This window comes from Crassostrea angulata, chromosome 10 (assembly GCF_025612915.1).
Source record: "Crassostrea angulata isolate pt1a10 chromosome 10, ASM2561291v2, whole genome shotgun sequence".
Taxonomy (NCBI): domain Eukaryota; kingdom Metazoa; phylum Mollusca; class Bivalvia; order Ostreida; family Ostreidae; genus Magallana; species Magallana angulata.
Genome location: NC_069120.1, coordinates 11,117,800 through 11,136,517, shown reverse-complemented (window position 1 = coordinate 11,136,517; position 18,718 = coordinate 11,117,800). Strand labels below are relative to the sequence as shown.

The 18,718-nt window shown below is 33.0% G+C and overlaps 1 protein-coding gene across 1 annotated transcript; it reads right to left on the bottom strand.

Moving 5' to 3' along the window:
* Positions 1-14,250: 14,250 nt before the first annotated feature.
* LOC128164883 (neuronal acetylcholine receptor subunit beta-3-like) lies at positions 14,251-17,941 on the bottom strand. The gene is made up of 3 exons (XM_052828941.1): positions 17,909-17,941; positions 15,567-16,653; positions 14,251-15,372 (listed from the first exon to the last, which is right to left on the bottom strand). The coding sequence occupies exons 1-3, from the start codon at positions 17,939-17,941 to the stop codon at positions 15,140-15,142; spliced, it is 1,353 nt and encodes a 450-aa protein (XP_052684901.1). The 3' UTR covers positions 14,251-15,139.
* Between the last annotated feature and the right edge of the window lie 777 nt (positions 17,942-18,718).

Sequence of the window (18,718 nt, the reverse complement as noted above, 5' to 3'; positions counted from 1 at the left end):
TTGTGCCAAGTTTGGTTGAAGTCGACCCAGTGGTTTTTGATAAGAAGATGAAAATGTTAAAAGTTTACGTCGACGCCAAAGACAACAACAACAACGACGGACAACGGACACATTTTGATCAGAAAACTTCACTTGAGCCTTTGTTTTAGATAGGCTAAAAACGCATGCTTGTGATTTTAAACAGGTGTGGCTTGTTTTTTGAATGTAGTAGGTACTCAGAAAAACGTTTAGATAATAAGCGTGCTTAATTTTTAAATTTTGACCATTAGGTAATTTTATTTTGAACATTACTAATTGTTTCCTCGAAATTCAAGTAATGCGACGTTTCAGTTGCTGTCCAGTATATGATGTAGTTTACAAGGGTTTATATTCTACTTATCAAGAAATTACACGTACCCTTGCATACACAAAACACAACTTTAATAGAATTACTCTTATCCTCCATCATGTACACGGCGTTTATATTTTGAAGACGATGAACATGAGAATTATGTAAGAAGAGTTTATAAATAATAAATCCTGAAAATAGGTCGACCAATAAAAGAGGAAAGCAAATGTCCTTCTAGGGCTTCCAAACAAATCTTAAAAAGTCCCTAATATATGACAAAGAGGGTAGATCTGATTACTAGATGATGACTAAATCGGGAACATTATATTGGAATCTGTTCCTGTCATGCTTAGACGTCTCTTATTTTTCACTAATCTAATCCTTTTTGCATGCATAGTGACAATGCAACATAATTATGCAATGACTAAGCATTGATGATTCAGATAAATTGCTACTAAATGATACAGATTAGTTACAAATTACGATTCCAAATATGTTAAGTTTATACTTTTATACACCCGTTCATCATGACTTGTATAATTAGACAAGTATTATCATACTATTTAATGAATATTTTGTTTATATCAGAATTTTTTTTCAAGAAATCAGTGCTGTAAAAAGACCAAATGTCCTTCGTATTAATAAAATACATGCACTTTTCAAGAATAATCTTAGGATTCTCTCACCCTTCATTACATCTAAAAGTAGAAAAAATTTGTACTCAAGTTCTATACAAACAAGATAGTTTTTTTTTGGTGCTTACATTTGTACATGTACATGAGAACCAATTATTGTACGACAGCAATATCATTTCTAATTCAAGATTTAGGCCATTGTCGTTATAGCAAGAGAGAGTGCTTCACTTCATTGCCGATTTATGATAATGAAATGTATAGCAAAATCACATAGAAACCTTTTTTTAAACACGTGACAAAAATATTATCTGATCATATAAAATCATAATTATTAGTTTTCCATCGGAACTTGATCAAGAAACTTAGCCTAGTTCATGCCAAAAATATAGGAGGTGAGATTTTCTCAGGCTCTTTGTAACATAAAAGGAATAAAAATCCACACCCAAGCCTCCATAATTACACTTTGTTCATGAAAAGCTATAACTATAGCAACCACACGATTCCTTATATATTATACATATTATATATACATATTATACCCTGCCCTAAAATTCAAATTCATTTTACATCTATTAACTTATCCTGTATTTGTTTGAGACAGGTAACCACTGCTTAGCATTATAAAACTACCATCTACATGTATATAGAATTTGCTAATGGTTATTTAAAATATGCATGCGCATTTGAGTGCGAGTTGGTCTGTTTTTGTGTGGTTTTTGGGTTGTATGCTTGTATTTCAAAAATACTTAATTATTTAAAATATGCTTGTATAGAACCCGATTAATATTATCTCAAAAAACTTTGTAAAGAAAGCAATTTCAACAACGGACGAGGTAAATTGTAACTTTTTTTTGTTACCCAATGTTTTAAGTGTCTGTACTGAATCTGAGACAAAAACTTCTTTCAAAAGGCTAGAGTCTGACCCAGTTCTTAAGATATGTGAAGTATTTGCAGTATTATACAGGAGCAGTTCAGTCAAACATTGGGAGACCGACTCCTTTCAAATGAACATCCAATCTCGGTAATCTTGCTAAAAAAACAGCTATTGGTGAACTTTTTACCTGAAACTAGACTCAGAACCATTAGCTGACTTCTTAGATAATGATATATAATAAACCTAGTAGTGTATCGGCCCTGATACACGTGTTTTGGACTATGTGAGACAGCAACTGGAAGCTAGGGCTGTATCGCCCTCGGGGCTGATATTTCTCTGTCTCAGCCCGTCGTCAAGGGGGTGCATTGCCCTCAAATTTAAAATCGCTTATTCCCAAATATCTTTCCTTTAAATTAAGACTAGTTTGTGAAATAACGATAGAATAACGAATACATAATACAAATTATCACCTTACACGTCTGAATATTTTTATTTATTACCGAAAATTGAAAAATAATAATTCAAAAATAGCGCCAAAGAGTGTTGTGTATCTAAGTAAGGGGAGGTAACCTACACAACGGTTGTGTATTTAGAACAATAGCACGCTTTATTTAATATCAATCAACGTTTAAATTATGAAGGATATAGAGAAGGATGAAACGAGACTTAATCTTAGAAAACCAGAGATTAGACTGTAAAAATTAAGGGGTTAAAGTAATGGACGCGCTTATAAACGTTCTCAAACAACTTTCTATAGTTGCTATAATAACAGTATGGATCTTTATGAATGGAATCTGACGGGAAACTTACGAAATCCCAGTGAAGGAATTTGACTCATAACGAAGCTGCGTAAGAGCCAGAGGGAAGTTTCTCTCGCTATAATTTGGAATTCTAGAAGATAGTGCTTCATTTCAGACGACAGACTCACTTCTACTGTATTTCAAATGACGATGGTTTGTCAACAAAGTCCGACAACTCTTACAGTTTTAAAACATATAAAAAGAAATAAAAACGAACAAGTTTTGTAAATCCGAAAAAAAAATCTATAGCTTCTTCATGATAAATTATATTCCTTATTTGAAATTTAAATTTTAATTAAAGTCTTTGATTTTAGATATATGATATAAACAACATCACACTTTTGTTTTGATCTCGTCCCTGGTATCAGCCCTCGGATGGTATCGGCCCGCGCCCTTCGGGCTTGGGTCGATACCAACCGCTCGGGCTGATACCAGGGCCGAGATCAAAACAAAAGTATGATATTCTATATTTATTTAATATCAATCAACATTTAAATTATGGAGGATATAGAGAAGATGGAACGAGACTTAATCTAAGAAACCAGAGATTAGACTGTAAAAATTTAGTGATTAAAGTAACGGACGCGCTTATGAACGTTCTCAAACAACTTGCTATGCTATAACATTATGGATTTCAATGAATGGAATCTGACAGGAAACTTACAAAATCCCTGTGAAGGAATTTGACTCATTACGAAGTTGCGAAGGATGGAAATTTCTCTCTCGATTATTTTGAATTGTAGAAGATAGTGCTTCATTTCAGACGATAGACTCTCTTCTACTGTATTTCAAACGACAATGGTTTGTCAACAAAGTCCGACAACTCTTACAGTTCTAAACACATATAAAAAAGAATAAAAACGAACGAGTTTTGTAAATCCGAAAATCTATAGCTTCTGCATCATAAATTATATTCCTTCTTTGGAATTTGAATAAAAGTCTTTGATTTCAGATATATGATAAACAACATCACACTGTTGTTTTGATCTCGTCCCTGGTATCAGCCCTCGGATGGTATCGGCCCGCGCCCTTCGGGCTTGGGCCGATACCAACCGCTCGGGCTGATACCAGGGCCGAGATCAAAACAAAAGTGTGATATTCTATATATCAGAATACTAGTCAAAACAAATGATTTTTCTTATAAATGTTTTACCTAAAACTTGACTCTGACCATTTAGATGACACCTTTGATACCATTATCAAAACACTAGGGAAATAATGACTTCACATATACCAGTGCGCAGAAATAATAAACATTGTATGGAAATGATGAAATTGGTGCTAATGTTTCCAATCAACAGAAATATGTTGACCACAAGCAAGGATTGCCAGTGAATCCCTATGGTAAGGGTAAGTGCCATTGGATATCCTAAGGATATTGGTATTCATTCTACTCTAACCATTTTACGTAAAGCAACGGACTAAACGCCATCTGCAACTTTATGACAATTCTCTTCTCGTGACAGGAAAGAAATATGGATCCCATCAATCAAATTTTTTTTAAGCTATCTGTAACAATGTAAATTTGTTCCATCATTAAATCATAAAAGAACCGACATTTCCTCATCCAGCAACATGTATATTGGCATTGCTTTCAATAAAGTCGATTTCAAACTTTAGTTTATTCTTAATGCTAAACCTTTAAATCCACAGCTTAAATACCCTTTCCAGAGGCCTACCCAAAGGCGCCGGTATCCAGAATCAGACTTATTACTATACAATAAACAAAGAGACTAGTAACACGAGTGTGTTAGGTTCTAGAGCGCAAAACTAGATCTGTATGAAATATGCAGTTGAAGAGAAAAAAGAGAGATTATCCCAACTGAATTATAAACTTGTAATGACAATATGCAAAATCTCTCTTGTCATCTCAAAACCACCCAGGCACGCAGCATCGTTTTTGCAAAGTGAGAGGCCCTACCTCATCCAAAAAAGAGGGGAATTCTCGATTTCCGAAATCATGAAAATCCTAGTGGGAAGAGGTGGGGGAGGGGGGGGGGCTAGTATTCCTTCACTCTTGATATCCTTATTTTCTGTTCTATTTCTTATAGGCTCCCCAAAAAGTGGGGGCTAACCCCTCTATAGTTCAATTTTATATATGTAAATATGTGTAAATGTCTGCTGCAAGAAAAAGTGGGAATTAAGGGGGCTACCCTGCCCTCACCCCACCTGAGCTACGTGCCTGCCACTCTCCTTATCAATCTTAATGCGGTTTAAGAGCATTGGCAACGAAAAATCCTTACCTGTATCACATATTTCACATATCACATATCTCACTCATTTATAATCACGTATCTAACTCATTTAAAATTGCTCTTTTCGAATAATAATATATGTAATTTATTCCTTGCATTTAAATCAATGTTAAATGCGAAATTAATATTTCTAGAATTATTTTTTAAACAAAGATGGAAAAGAAGGTCTGTAGTGTCTGTTGTTGCCTATATAGACGCATCAATTTTCTAAATTTATACTTATAAATTAAGACATTTTGCCAATAAACTACGAAATGCCTGCACCAGAGTAACAGCTTACACCTTAGTATTTCATCACATGTGAGTTGATGTCAGTAAGATATAATTGGATTTTACCTGATAAGTAATTATTGAAAAATAAATTAAAAACCTACTTTCATTTTCGATAAACCGGCCCGAAATAGCAAAAATGAGAGTAAGGGAGTGGACACGCCTTGGTGGATCCAAATCAGTGGTAATTTGCGTTTAAGTATAATTATGCTTGCATTGAAATGATATTGAATGAGTACGTAAACAGTGAAATTATTAACTGGGAACTTATTTAGAGTTCAAGATTCGAATTGAAGATGTCAGCAGTAAAAACCTAGTATCAATACTTAAGGAAAGAAAACACAAACAGGAATCCTTTTCAAAATGTGTGTGAAAGAAGGTGGTTGTGTCAATGAACGAGAAAGGGGGAAGAAAGAAGAGTCCTACTCGAACACCAGAGCAGTTTACTCACCAAGAAGAGCATTTAGAAAAGGACTATGTGTCGTATAAAAATCAAATCTTTATCCATCATTGTACAGTGGACTCCTATCACTTTAATCTTGATTTTAGTCATCATTGCTCAATTATTTAATATTTATTCGTTTGATGAGATATGGGCGCTTCTGATTGGTTGAAAAATTTCTTTGATACCTGCATCAATAAAATTTTCGCCGGATCTACTTTTCTCAACTGCTCTGATCTAACACTATTTATAGAACGGGAATTTCCAAGATAAACACTGTTAACAAAATGTAAAGTTCTGTCTGTTTTATTGTCAGCAAACAAAATGCAAACTTGTGAATATAAAAACTTGAAAGTTTAACCTTCAAAAAATAAACAAAACACTTCGTTTGATTCACGAAATAGAAAATTAAGCGTCTTCTCACGATTTCGTCTGCTTGAGATCAATCAACATTTACAGCGAGGCTGGCTAGCTGTTCCTTTTCAGGATTTCAATATTATAACGAACATATAGGCATATAAACTTTCACGGTAACACTGCTGTTCAAATTTGGTAACGATAATTTTTAAATTTACACACGTAGATGATCGGTCATCAAAATAAGCGTCGTATAGAAAAGCTATGAGTAATACATCAACTCCTTCGGTGAATTCCAAGCGGCAGATATATACCATTTAAGTACATCACTGGCTATCTAGTTACCACAACGTTTACAAAAGTCGCCTATACATACTATTCTTTGTCGACATATCAGCTATTTTCGTCCACGATCGCCTTTCCTTGGATGGTTTATATGTCCAGTTGCATATTCCAGCGATCTCACATGAAAACTAGTTTTTATACGAGTTTTTCTGCACAGTGAATGATATCACAAGCTATCGCATGTATTTTCCTTTCGTTTTCAATTCAGCCGGTTCAGATTTTAACTCACTTTTTGTGTTTAATCCATTAAATTCAGCCCAGTAGCTCTGCATCAGCTGAAGGCGAATCCATTTTGAATATTGTTGCTGTTGTTGTTTTGTATTCATACGCGCCGCTTCATTTACATTATTTACATTTTTGATCAATGACACTTCACATTTTTTTATTTGAAAATGTTTATTAAATGATAAGAAATGAAGATAATAATTTTTCTATTGATCGACGTATCAAAGAAAAAATTGACCGGAAAACTTTTTCATCAATGCGCTACGCGCATTGATGAAGTTTTCCGGTCAATTTTTTCTTTGATACGTCGATCAATAGAAAAATTATTATCTTCATTTCTTAATTCGCTTTTATCTATGACGTCAACTAAATGACCTAATTCCCGCAAATTTGTAAACAAATGAAAATATTTTCATTTTTGCTTTATATTTTGCATTCGGAAGTATAGAGCGCAGGTCTGCTCAAGTAAGATTTTAACATATTATATTTTTCTTCAGATAATTATACACTTTATACTAAAAAATGGTACTTGAGCAAGCCTGCGCTCGATGTTTTCCAGTGGAAAAACCATCGGAAAACACCCATATTTTGCTACAAAACATCAATTTATCAAAATTAGGCATTCTTCATGACGTCATTTCTACCTTATGACGTCACTGGAGTGAAAACGTTTTGCACTGTTAGTTTCAATATGATAATAACTATCTTCAACCTTAATTTTAAAGCACTCTATAAAACTTTAATTTTGGAGGCAAAAAATGCATAAAACCGCACATAGTCCTTTACCATGGAATGAAAGAACTGAGAAATCGTAGACCAAAGCCATTAAACCATGAAATATATGCATGTTGATCCAGCTTTCAATCCACGACCGTTAAAATCTCATTTGGATCTGTAGAAACCAGTTCAGCTTTAGGAGTAGAAACCAGTTTAGATAGCAGCATTGAAACAGCGGAAAAAGTAACCAAGAAAATGAGCAACGATTTAGTAGAGTACCCAATCTTTTATGAAAGATCGCGGTGAAAATTTTCTCGTTGCTTTTAAAAACATGCAGGAGACCACAAATGAATTAGTGGAAAAACTGACCGAAAAACTGTTTTAAAAAATGCTCAAGACTTCCATCAATTTTGTGAGTGTATTCGTAAATTGAGAAGAAATGCTGACCTTTCTACTTTTTGTGCTGATCTAGATAATGCAAATTCAATTTTAAACACAAATTTATAGAGTTTTTCTTCTTTTTTATTTTTGTTCAGTTTTATCTTGTTTACCTGTTGTTTATTTGTTGTTTATTTATGTCAACAAAAGAAATCGTGTATGATTTTTCTCAAAAACAAAATAGATGGGATAACAATTCCTTTTTTTCTTTAAATTCATTTGTTAAATGTCTATTAGCTGCTGCTTAAGTTATTGTTTCAATTGTACTCCTTGAAGTTCACTTCCATCGGTAGCAAATATGTTATCAAAGTTTTATGCTGCGTTTGGTTGCTTGGGTTCAACTGGTAGATCACCATCAGTTTCAGAGATGTATATATTCTGAAGAACATAAACTGCACGGAATTTATTTACAATAAGTGTCAAATCTAATATCTCAAACCTGTAAAGCCTCCGGAATCTGTTTTTCAGCACACCAAAAGCCTTTCAATAATGACATCTGCTATGCGTTTTGTTGAATAACTTTTGCTGTCTCTTCAAATTTCCGTGGTCATTAAAAGCTGTTACATGTCATTCTAACAAAGGAAAACCTGAATAGCCTAAAAGACAATATCCAGGTGGTATTCTCTCATTACTATGGACAAACAAATCAGAATGTTGCAGCATGATAGAATCATGTGTGCCTCCCGGATTACCTGTCCAGACATAATAGAATGCTACAGTGGCATCACAGAATGTCAGGAGAACAACAGAATAAAACTCTTTTCGGTTGAAATATGCCTGGTGAAGATGTTTAGGAGCAATTATATGGATATGACTCCCATCAATTGCTCTCAGTATGTTTTGAAACTGTGAGCGCTCAGCATATAACCTGCTTCTTTTATTAATTTTGACTGCATCGCTTGGTCATTTTATTGTGTCAGGCATAATTTTGTACAGAATAGACCCAGTTCGTTTAATGCTTTTATCTTCAAAATAAGTCTGTAGCTGCGCAGTTCGACAGCTGTTCTGATTGATTAAAAAGGCCTTGTCTCGTTCTTGTATGCATACTTTTCAAACAAAATGACATGCATTGTATGGTTTCATATTTATTGCTTTTATATCTTTTGATAAATTGTCTTTTGACAATATCTTTGGCCAGTTTTGGGCGAACAAACCAGTTCAAGACATGCTTACATTCTTATCCTCAAATGTACAAGCTGACCGCACCTCCTTAAAGTATACCATATAAATATTTAATCATTCTCATACATGTAAACTAGTATCTTTTTTTTCATGAATTTAAAAACTTGCCTATTAACCACGAAAATATAAGTAGGTCTTTTTCCGCATCAGGGGTTGGTCCGGTAGTTGGATTGTATTTAGATATGATTCCTAAACGCATATATGATATTTGAAACGTTCCTCTGGACAATCGAAAATGGACTTAAAGTCATCTATGGAATACTTGGGGACAGTCATTTAAAAAAATTGATGAGCCTACAGTACATATTGACGATTGACAGATCTTACGTTTAGGAAATCATTTCCGGACATTTGGTTATACAGTAAAAATGCACGTGTATAATTATGTTTTTGCACAAGCAAAGCAAGAATCAATTGATTTGTAGTCATGCTGTTAACAAACTTAATGGTTACTATAAGTACCCACTGGTTGTCATTGGCATCCACTGGTTACCGATATTACCAGCTGGTTACCAATGTTGATTTCCTAACCTATGGCTAACAAAAAGCTGTTCACAGTTCTAAGGCTTCCAAAAACATCATTGTCAAATTTATTTTACCAATAGCAACCATTGGTACAAACTACTTTTTGACTATTGAAAGAACAGTGAACGAAACCTCTTACTGAGAAAAGAGCTATTCGATGTCTGTGGTAAAAAATATATGCATTTATAGAAAGTGAATCTCAATAAACATATACCGGTAGTTCTGGAAAACAGCTGGCTCATGATATATGCCACGCTGCAGCATTTACATTCCCTTACGCTTGCGTGACTATGTTGCGGTAGGAAAATTAATATTGTTGTGTTGGCCCAACGCTGAATTTTTTTTTTCTGTTTCATTTGAATTATTTTCTTTTAAACACCGTAATTTTTTAAAAGTTCAAATATTGCGCATAATACATGTATTATACTTACCTATATGGTCAATATCATAATGTGAATATTGTGACGTACTCTCTATCGAAATAAACAATAAAGTATGAATATATTATTTTCCCCAAGAACAATGATTATACTTAACAGTGTAGCACAATGGGTTCGAACCTTTACTACATGTCTGCAAGTAGAGAGTTCGATTCCTGCTGGGACTTTTCTTATTTTTACCTTAAGTTTCCAAAAATGTTAAAAACTTATTTTATTTGGCCAAATATTGTAAACTTGGAAAATACTAAAATGGTGTTTTGATTATAACGTAGTTTTATGCACATCAATATCAACATATGTCCCATACAACCTTAAATAATTAACATCTTCTGTCCTGGCAGTCCTGCAGTGAAATGCATTGCGCAACGTGTCATATATTTTGCACTGTTTACAATCTTCCTTGTTGCAACTATATATACAGGCTTTCGTTTTTATCAAAATATTCTGATATTTATTTATCTCCTTGGCAGTAGTGGCACATGCGCTGGTTAAGAACGTTTTAGTTTTTCCATGGGGAGTGGTAGGGGGTGTCTGGGGTGTCAGAATAATAATTGTGTTTGCAGGGGTGGGTGTTGGTGTCCGAAGTTTATTTTTGGTATTTTCACATATGTTTTAAGGGAGGGAATGGGTCTGGACCCTTCACCCCGATGTTGGCACACAAAAGCAAATGGAACACAGACAACCGCCGAGGGTGGTATTTTAATTTGTTGGTATTAAATGATTAATGATTATTTAATACTTTCTATGACAGGAAATGTCAAGATTATTGATAAATTTAAAATTCACTAGCTAACAGTTCAATCCAATATTGTACATAAAGGGCTGCTGCTTATGTGCATTATGGGATAGAATCTCATCCTTTATAAAAATTATAATTTTAAAAAAAGTACCAGTTATTGCATGTGGCCTTCTTTTTTTTTTTACTAAAACTAATACAAGAGAGTGTTATTTATGGGTAAACACTTGGTGCGGGTATTGCTGTCTAATGACAACATCTAGTTAAAATGTACATACTATGAATGAACACTTCTGACTACAAACATCAAACGACTTCCAATTTCAGTTCATTTATCCACACTGTAACTATTTTTTAAAAGCAATCACAATCACGTGACACTTGAATCAATGTCCAAAACAACTCAGATTTTTTACATATCACATTTGTTTACATTACACTTTCAGATGAATTTTAACGACTTGTTAACTGATATGTATAAAATTAAGTTGCTGTCCTTTAAAAATCACTTCAATACGGGGATCATCTGCATGTGTTTCTAACGGATATGTGAACGTCTTAAGGTTATCCGAGATTCCAACGACTCTAAACCCTGCTTTTATATTATGACATATGCAGTAAGCCTAGATGTTGCTCTTAACTACTTTTTTACGATGTTCAGACCCTTTTACCTGACCCTTTTACAGAAGTTAAAGGGTCGATACCTTTAACTAAATAATGAATTATATTAGTGAAGATTACATGTACAGATTCGGCAGATTTCACCATTAGTGCACAAATTACGCATCGCACTACTTTGTTAACTATACACCGACAGCTTCGTGTACATTTTAAAGTTTCTTATTATAATGCATTTTTCTTGAGATTTTAACTTTTATACAGAAGCATAATTATTCAATCAATTCATGTATAATATGTCAAATATTTATTTAATCATGTTTTGTTTTAGAGGCGTAAAAATTTATTCGGAAGTACATTAGCCTCGCCTAAAAGTAAAGATAAGCTATTTTGGAAAAGAACAAACATTGCGAATTAAGCTACATGTATATATTTGAAGCATGTTGTAGTTTTGGCATAACATATGATACTGACAGTTGATATCACATGTTGATCATTACTTTAACAGAAATACTTAGTTTTTGTTCTGTTTACCGACATCTTTATAATCTCAGTGCCTTTGAACTTGCAGGAGGATAAAACGTACGCTCAACTAGGACCCCAGGTCACCTGCTTATTCAGAACTACCAAATCGTTTTATTATCCTTCTGCTTTGAACTTCACATGTGTTAATGGGGTGGAATCCCGATCCCGATTCAGATAAACGTGTGTTACCCTAGTTCCCTGGCCTATCCATAATTACGCACAGGAACCTCCCAAGCTAATGCGCAAGCTGAATATTCTCCGGTTTTACCTCGCTTATATATTACATGCGTAGACCCCAAGGTCCACGCAAAAAACAACAAAAAGCGTACTCCAAATTACGTCCTTTTTAATCAATGATGACGTCAAGTAGATGAGTAAAATTCCTCACAACAGCCTCTGTACGGATCCCACGGATTCTCACTATTGAAATAATCTGTTGCTTGGTGAGTCGCTTTACTCTAAGGTATTCTTTTTATAATTTTACAATATATCTGAAATCTGTGTTTGATAATACAAATTTAAAACAAAAGACACCTGCTCTCCTGTCTGATTTACCTTGATTAAAATTCAATTCAACCAAAGAAATCTGATGCAACTTTGTAACATAATAATTTAAATAAACGTTTTTTTCCCCGAACTTTTTTTATGCAGAAAGTGAAAAGATTGTACTTTTTTAAAGTTACAATTTGCAACTTTTGGCCAAATATTATTTTATTTATACGAATTTCAAATAGTATCAGATATTCTGGGATACCCTGCACAATCAGTTCTTTTTGGAAAATATACAAAAAGAAAAATTGTTAAACTTGTTCTTATTGTGAAGCAATTTTTTTCCCATGTAAATGTATAATTAGTGCAATACCTAATATACATGCATTGAAAAAGTCATAACAGAAAAGCTTTTAACAAAAACATGTTTGCTATTTGAGAAATGTAGATATAAGGAATATGAAAACCAATGGCAAAATATATGTGAAAAATTGCAGCTATGTAGATAAAAGGTTGAGTTGTTTCTTTTTGGTTCTGTGAATATTTTTTCATATCTTGTCAATTGTCCTCAATTTAGAATAGTATAGTTTATACATGTAAGCATTACCTCTCTCTCTCTCTCTCTCTCTCTCTCTCTCTCTCTCTCTCTCTCTCTCTCTCTCTCTTTTTAAATTTTTAAAGTCATCTTTCACCACAAAAGAATTGCTAAAAAAATATAGAATTAATCAATTAAATTCAAAGAATGTGGGCGGTTACGATGTACATTCGGCAGGAATCTGGGCGCACAAGAAGAGTGAAAATTTCATCAATTAATTTTGAATATTTTTCGAATTATAACCGTTTTTGGTGTCTGTTGGATGTGGAATGAGTGGAAAAATATTTGAAATGCAAAAGGTTTTATCATAATATGGGTCTAAATATAGCAACACGAAGCAATTCATGCAAAATCCTACTTATTAACAACTGTTTTTAAATGATTTTGTTGTCTCTGGGTCTTCTCTCCACAAATTTGAAACGTGTAAAGATAACATATTTCAACATTAAAAATGTCGCTTTTTAAAAAAAGATGGAGAGATGACCCAGAGATGACTAATTATGTACTTTTTCAAATTATTTTTGAAGGATAAAAAACAGTCCATTGATATGACAATGTTGTGTCAAACAGTACTTTATACAGCCAATTGACAAGTCTCGCATGGCTCAGTGGTTTCGTCCTGGATTAGTGAATACAAACATTCAGTGTTTTGGGTTCAAATCCAACTGGTGGTCTTTTAAAAAAAACTTTTTTGTTTTAAATGTTTGTTATTATAACATGATGTTGAATTATAGTATACCGGTATATTTTAATTTGTTGTTATTGATTTCTAGATCTGCTGTATGAACACTATTTTCTTTTCTTATTACTAGTTTTTTTTTTTTAGAATAAACACAATATAACTTCATTAACATATGTTTGCATTAACATTTCCAACTAGTTATCGGTTTTCCTCTCATTGCCATTTTTTGAAAGCTTGTGAGTTATTTAATAACCGGAATAGCCATGTACTTCGACACTCAACATAATATATTTCTGTTGAAACCTGTACATAGCCTCTCGAGGTTATAGACATTTAAATCCCAATTGATTCGTGTCGAGGATTCCTGCAAACTTACCATCTTGTGCGCTCACTTTCTTTATTAGAATTTAAAGATTATATTTTATGCCTCTACCAATGCGTTTATCATATATCATGTGTGTACATATATGCTGTGAAAGTGAAAAAATCATTTTAAAACTTTATTCTTGATAGCGACATTTTTAGTTTTATGAAGAAAAAATCATTTCTAAATAAATTGAAACTTTCGCTAATAATAAGGATCTCTCCCTGATGGTCTGATTATAGAATAACTTAGAGTCTTATTGGCTCGGTGGAAAACAGACAGACAAATTGACAGACAATAAAAGCTTACTTTAATATTTGGACTGGGTGAGCTGTACAATTAATTTACTCCAATTCGAGAAATGATCAAACCTGAAGGAAAACCCAATAAGATACAAAAGAGAAAAAATTTAAAAAATCAACGTTATAATTTTTATTCAATTTAAAAAACAACTACAGCAATACCGGTGCAAGTGTGTAATATTTGCTTGTACATAATGGTCTCCAATACGTACCAAACCCAAACAAAGTTTGAAGGACTTGTTTTACATATACTATCTTGGATATATAGAAAATGTATGCATTTTGCCTTTTTATTTCTTTTTAGGTGTTTCCAAAGCTTATCAAACTAAATTGAAATAATTACTAGTTGTCTAATAACGTAACAAAATACAATACATGTGGTTAGTATAAGTAAAAAGAAAAAAACACACACTCACACAAAAAGAAATACCCAATGAATGTATCTTATGCATTAAATAATAAGTTTCAGAAAATAATTTTATAATAATTATGTTGGAAACAGAGATAAATATATTAATTTCAGGAGGTTTGGGACTGGGACACTTCCATGTTGTGACGAAATATTTATCGAAATAAACAATAAAATCATTGAAGTGTAATTTTATAAATAGTTTATTTTCCAAAGTTGTCACCTAACAGCGTAGCGCAGTGGGTTAGAGTGTTTACTAAGAATTTGTAAGTGATGAGTTCGAATCTCGCTGCGGATTTTTACCTTTTCAAAATAATTTTAAAACGTATCTTCGGTTAAATATTGCAGACTTTCAACATTCTAAACCCATAAAAAAAGCATTTTAACTATAATGTACTTTAATTTACATTAATATCGACAGATGTCCCATACCACCTTAAACTAATAAGAACGCTACACGAGATATGTTTTTTATACTAGATAGTTTATACTAGCAGACTAATACTGAACAGACTTATTTTTACGAGAGTCCGGCTATGTAAAGGTGCCTTGATATTTGATACAATCCGCATGGTAACTGAATTGATTATTCCTTATTCACAATTAAACAATAGAAATATGCATTAATTGCAATCATAAAAACGAGATTAGCAGAACCAAAAAAAAAGTCAACAAGTTTCCCCAATCGCCATTTACATTTCGTTTTTTCAATTTTACCAAGTATTTCTTCATTTTTCGTCGTTTCTTCGATTTTCTTGGGTTCCTCAGGTTTTTCTTCATCATAGTTAATGCTTGTATCCGAAGTAAGTGCTACTCCAACTAGTGTGATAAAGATAATTATTGTCTATACACTGTTTAAAGACAAGAACTGTTTACAATCTCGGCCAAAAGAACAGTCAATAAGGATAAAATTGTATTGATACATGTTATTAAAAATTAACTCATCATTGGGAAAAAAATTGTTAAAAATTTCGAAGATAACTCTTTACCTTTCGTTTGTACAATCAATTTACCTGGTTTTTCCCCAGTTTTCTTGGGTTCCTCAGTTTTCTTTGGTTCTTTTTTGTTTTCTGTATCATAACAAATGCTTGCCGAAACCACTCCTAATAGTATGAATAAGCTAATTGAAATGTCTATAAATTGTTTGTGGATAAGAACTGACACAAATGATGATGAAGCTTTCGGTATGCTTTCTTGAACCACTGTGAGAAATACAATCTCAGTCAAGAGAATAGTTAATGAAAATCCTATTCTTTCACCTGATTCATCAGGCAAGAAAAAAACTAAAACCTGCATGAAACTCAAAATAAAAATTGGCGAAATTTGCCACATATAGGTTCCAGGTCTTCGTTTCATTTGAATGTTTAGATCCGATATTTCAAAACTTTTATTACCAATATGTTGAGTGCGTACAGAAATACCAGTATTAGTCATACTCCAAGGTCCATTATCTTTATACAGATCTGTGTTTAAAGTCTTTGATACAGGTTTAAGTTTTAAGTCTGAACTAAAACACCCGGAAACATATAGTTGCAAATCACAACTTTTAGTATCATATGGATAATATTTAATGTTGGCAACGCATAAAGCTTCGAAAATGTTAGGCGGCGGCAGGCATGACACGTGTCCATTATACCAGACTTCGCAAGAAAATCTATCTGAGAGTATCGGTGTTACTTCTTCATACGGATTCATCAGGACCAAATACGGTGTCCAAATATCGTCAACCAAAACAGAAGTTTGATTAAGGTCGCCACCATAATCTAGTGGATTCCAAGAGAGGCGAAAATCTTTCCATTCCAAACCAAGAGAGCCTACCACAACCATTATTTCATTACTTTCCTGACGCTCCTTGAGACTCCTAATGTAGAAAGAAAACATGAGTTCGGTTGGTATTATTTGGTCTTCACCAGGCCGGAACTTTTTTTTGTAGTTCGTGAACAAATCCTGATGGAGTTTGGTCTTATTTGCCAACGTGTATCCTTCCACTGCATAAAGCAGACAAAGCAATGATAAAAGCACCTTCATCGTTCCGCTGTTAGTAGAAAAATAGTATTTCTTTATCAAACAACGTGTCTTTATGACGACGAGTTTCAATCTCTAGAATTTTTGACCAATCACAAGTCTTTATTCATGAATAGACCTGTAATTTTTCTCGGGCAATTGGCACAGAATCAAGTTTTTTTTTCAGCAAGCTGAAACCGAAACATTACATAGTCAAATAGATATGCTTCACAAATTGTAACATTTTCATGGTAAATGCACTTTTACATATAGAAAGTGGACGCATATACAGTGCGTTTGCAGAAAAATCGACATCAAATAATTGAGTTTTAAATGTCTAATACATCGACCAAAATGCAACAGGCCGAAACAAAATTGCGGAACAAATACTTTCAAGAGATTATATTTACGAAAGCCTTACTAAAAGGACATCATCATATAAATATATCTTTTTTTAATTAATGTCAATTCTTTTCAGGATCTATAAGAGGATAAGATATAAAGTTTATACACTGGTTTTTAGCGCTGTTAACATATCAATGATAGAATAATGAAAACAGAAAAATATCAAATTTTAATTGAAAGCAGGGACATAAATAACAGAGATTGGCAACTGATCGAAATTTTGCTGTCCCTATTATAAAGCATTCCCAGTTAAAATCAATGTTTTAATATCTTTCTTACAAACAAATATATCGAAACTAAACTCTGTCACCATAACGTTCAAAATATTATATTTTCATGAGTTTATGTCTTACAAACAATATTAAAAGAGGCGTTTTCGGAGGCAGTTGGCTAGGAAGCGTATCGGAGTCTTCACTTGTGTTTCTCATTTAATTAACTGTCCTTCTTTTTTAATGAATTCTCAACATATAAAGTTATATAAACCTTTTTATTTGCAAATGTATTGAATTGTATCTTATGATTTCTACATCATTAAAATCCCCTTAAAGATTTTTACCAGTTTTATTGCTATCTGCATTATCGACTTCTCAAAATATGATGTTTGAAATGTTTAAGAATGTGATATAATTATATTGAGGGAGAAATCTAGACAAAGAACAATAAAATAAAGGCTTTATAGTCATGTCGATATAAATTTGCTTTCATCTCTGGGGTAACTAATTTCAAAAATATTGTTCGAATGAGTTTCGCGGACGCGAAATCCATGAAATTTGAGTATACAAGAATTCCAATGATTCCACAAATGTCAGTTTTCATGTGTTTCCTAGCTAGATTCAGAGTGAGGTGACGCACCATTAGAACTTCCGCCTCGCAAAATTCGTATGATAACAATATTTTCGCAATATGGTCCGAAGAAATTAAAAAATATTTATGTAGATATACCTACAAAGTATACATCTTCATTGTTCTTTGTCAACATTTTTTCTCGATATGACTAAAACTTTTATTCTTTACTCCGTATTTTGTCAAGTCGATATAGCAAATGACAAGAAAACTGATCATTTACAATAAGGTGATTTAAATTATGTAAACTCACCTCAATACAATGCAAAATATTTGCATAAATAAAATGGCATAATAGTTTGTATGTTGATGAGACGATAAAAGGTATGATAATGTATGATTTATAATACAACAAGTATAGGCCCCGATACGCTTCCGTAGTTGGCTACCCGCCAATGTTTTATAGCTGGCCAATAATTTTATCTCTAAAAACGTCTAAATCTAATGCACATTTTTCATAAAAACAATATAATATTGTTTTAAGATCATTCTCTCAGTTTACTTATATGTAGTTCACAAAATAAGGTTTATCCCTTAGCATTTTTCAACAACAAAACACGCTAATGGCGTAGTACAAGGTAAAATCATATGTTATATATACATAATTCACCGCAGTTTCTCTCAAGAATTAGCATCTGCTGGAAAACACCGAGGGAGCAAAGAGATATACCTGGTTATACATAATACATGTATAACCAATTCTGTATTATGAGGTGATCAAATACGGTCGGGGGTGATCAAATCCAAAAAAGCTTAAAGGGTTTATGATACATTTGATCACATCCGACTGTATATGATCTACTCATAATATTCAAAAAATGACACCTAATTAAGGTATTCCATTTCCAACGGAAGACCTTATTGTTTTCGTACTGTTAAGGTCTTCCGTTGAAAACGGAAGACCTTCTTGTTA

Bases quoted from the DNA above. Each gene is read 5' to 3' on its own strand.
- LOC128164883 (XM_052828941.1), bottom strand. From the start codon at position 17,941: ATGTTGACAAAGAACAATGAAGATGTATACTTT. The intron at 16,654-17,908 runs GTAGGTATATCT...CAAAAATTCTAG, and splicing joins ACAATGAAGATGTATACTTT to AGATTGAAACTCGTCGTCAT. The intron at 15,373-15,566 runs GTAAATTGATTG...TTATCACACTAG, and splicing joins GAAAACTGGGGAAAAACCAG to TTGGAGTAGCACTTACTTCG.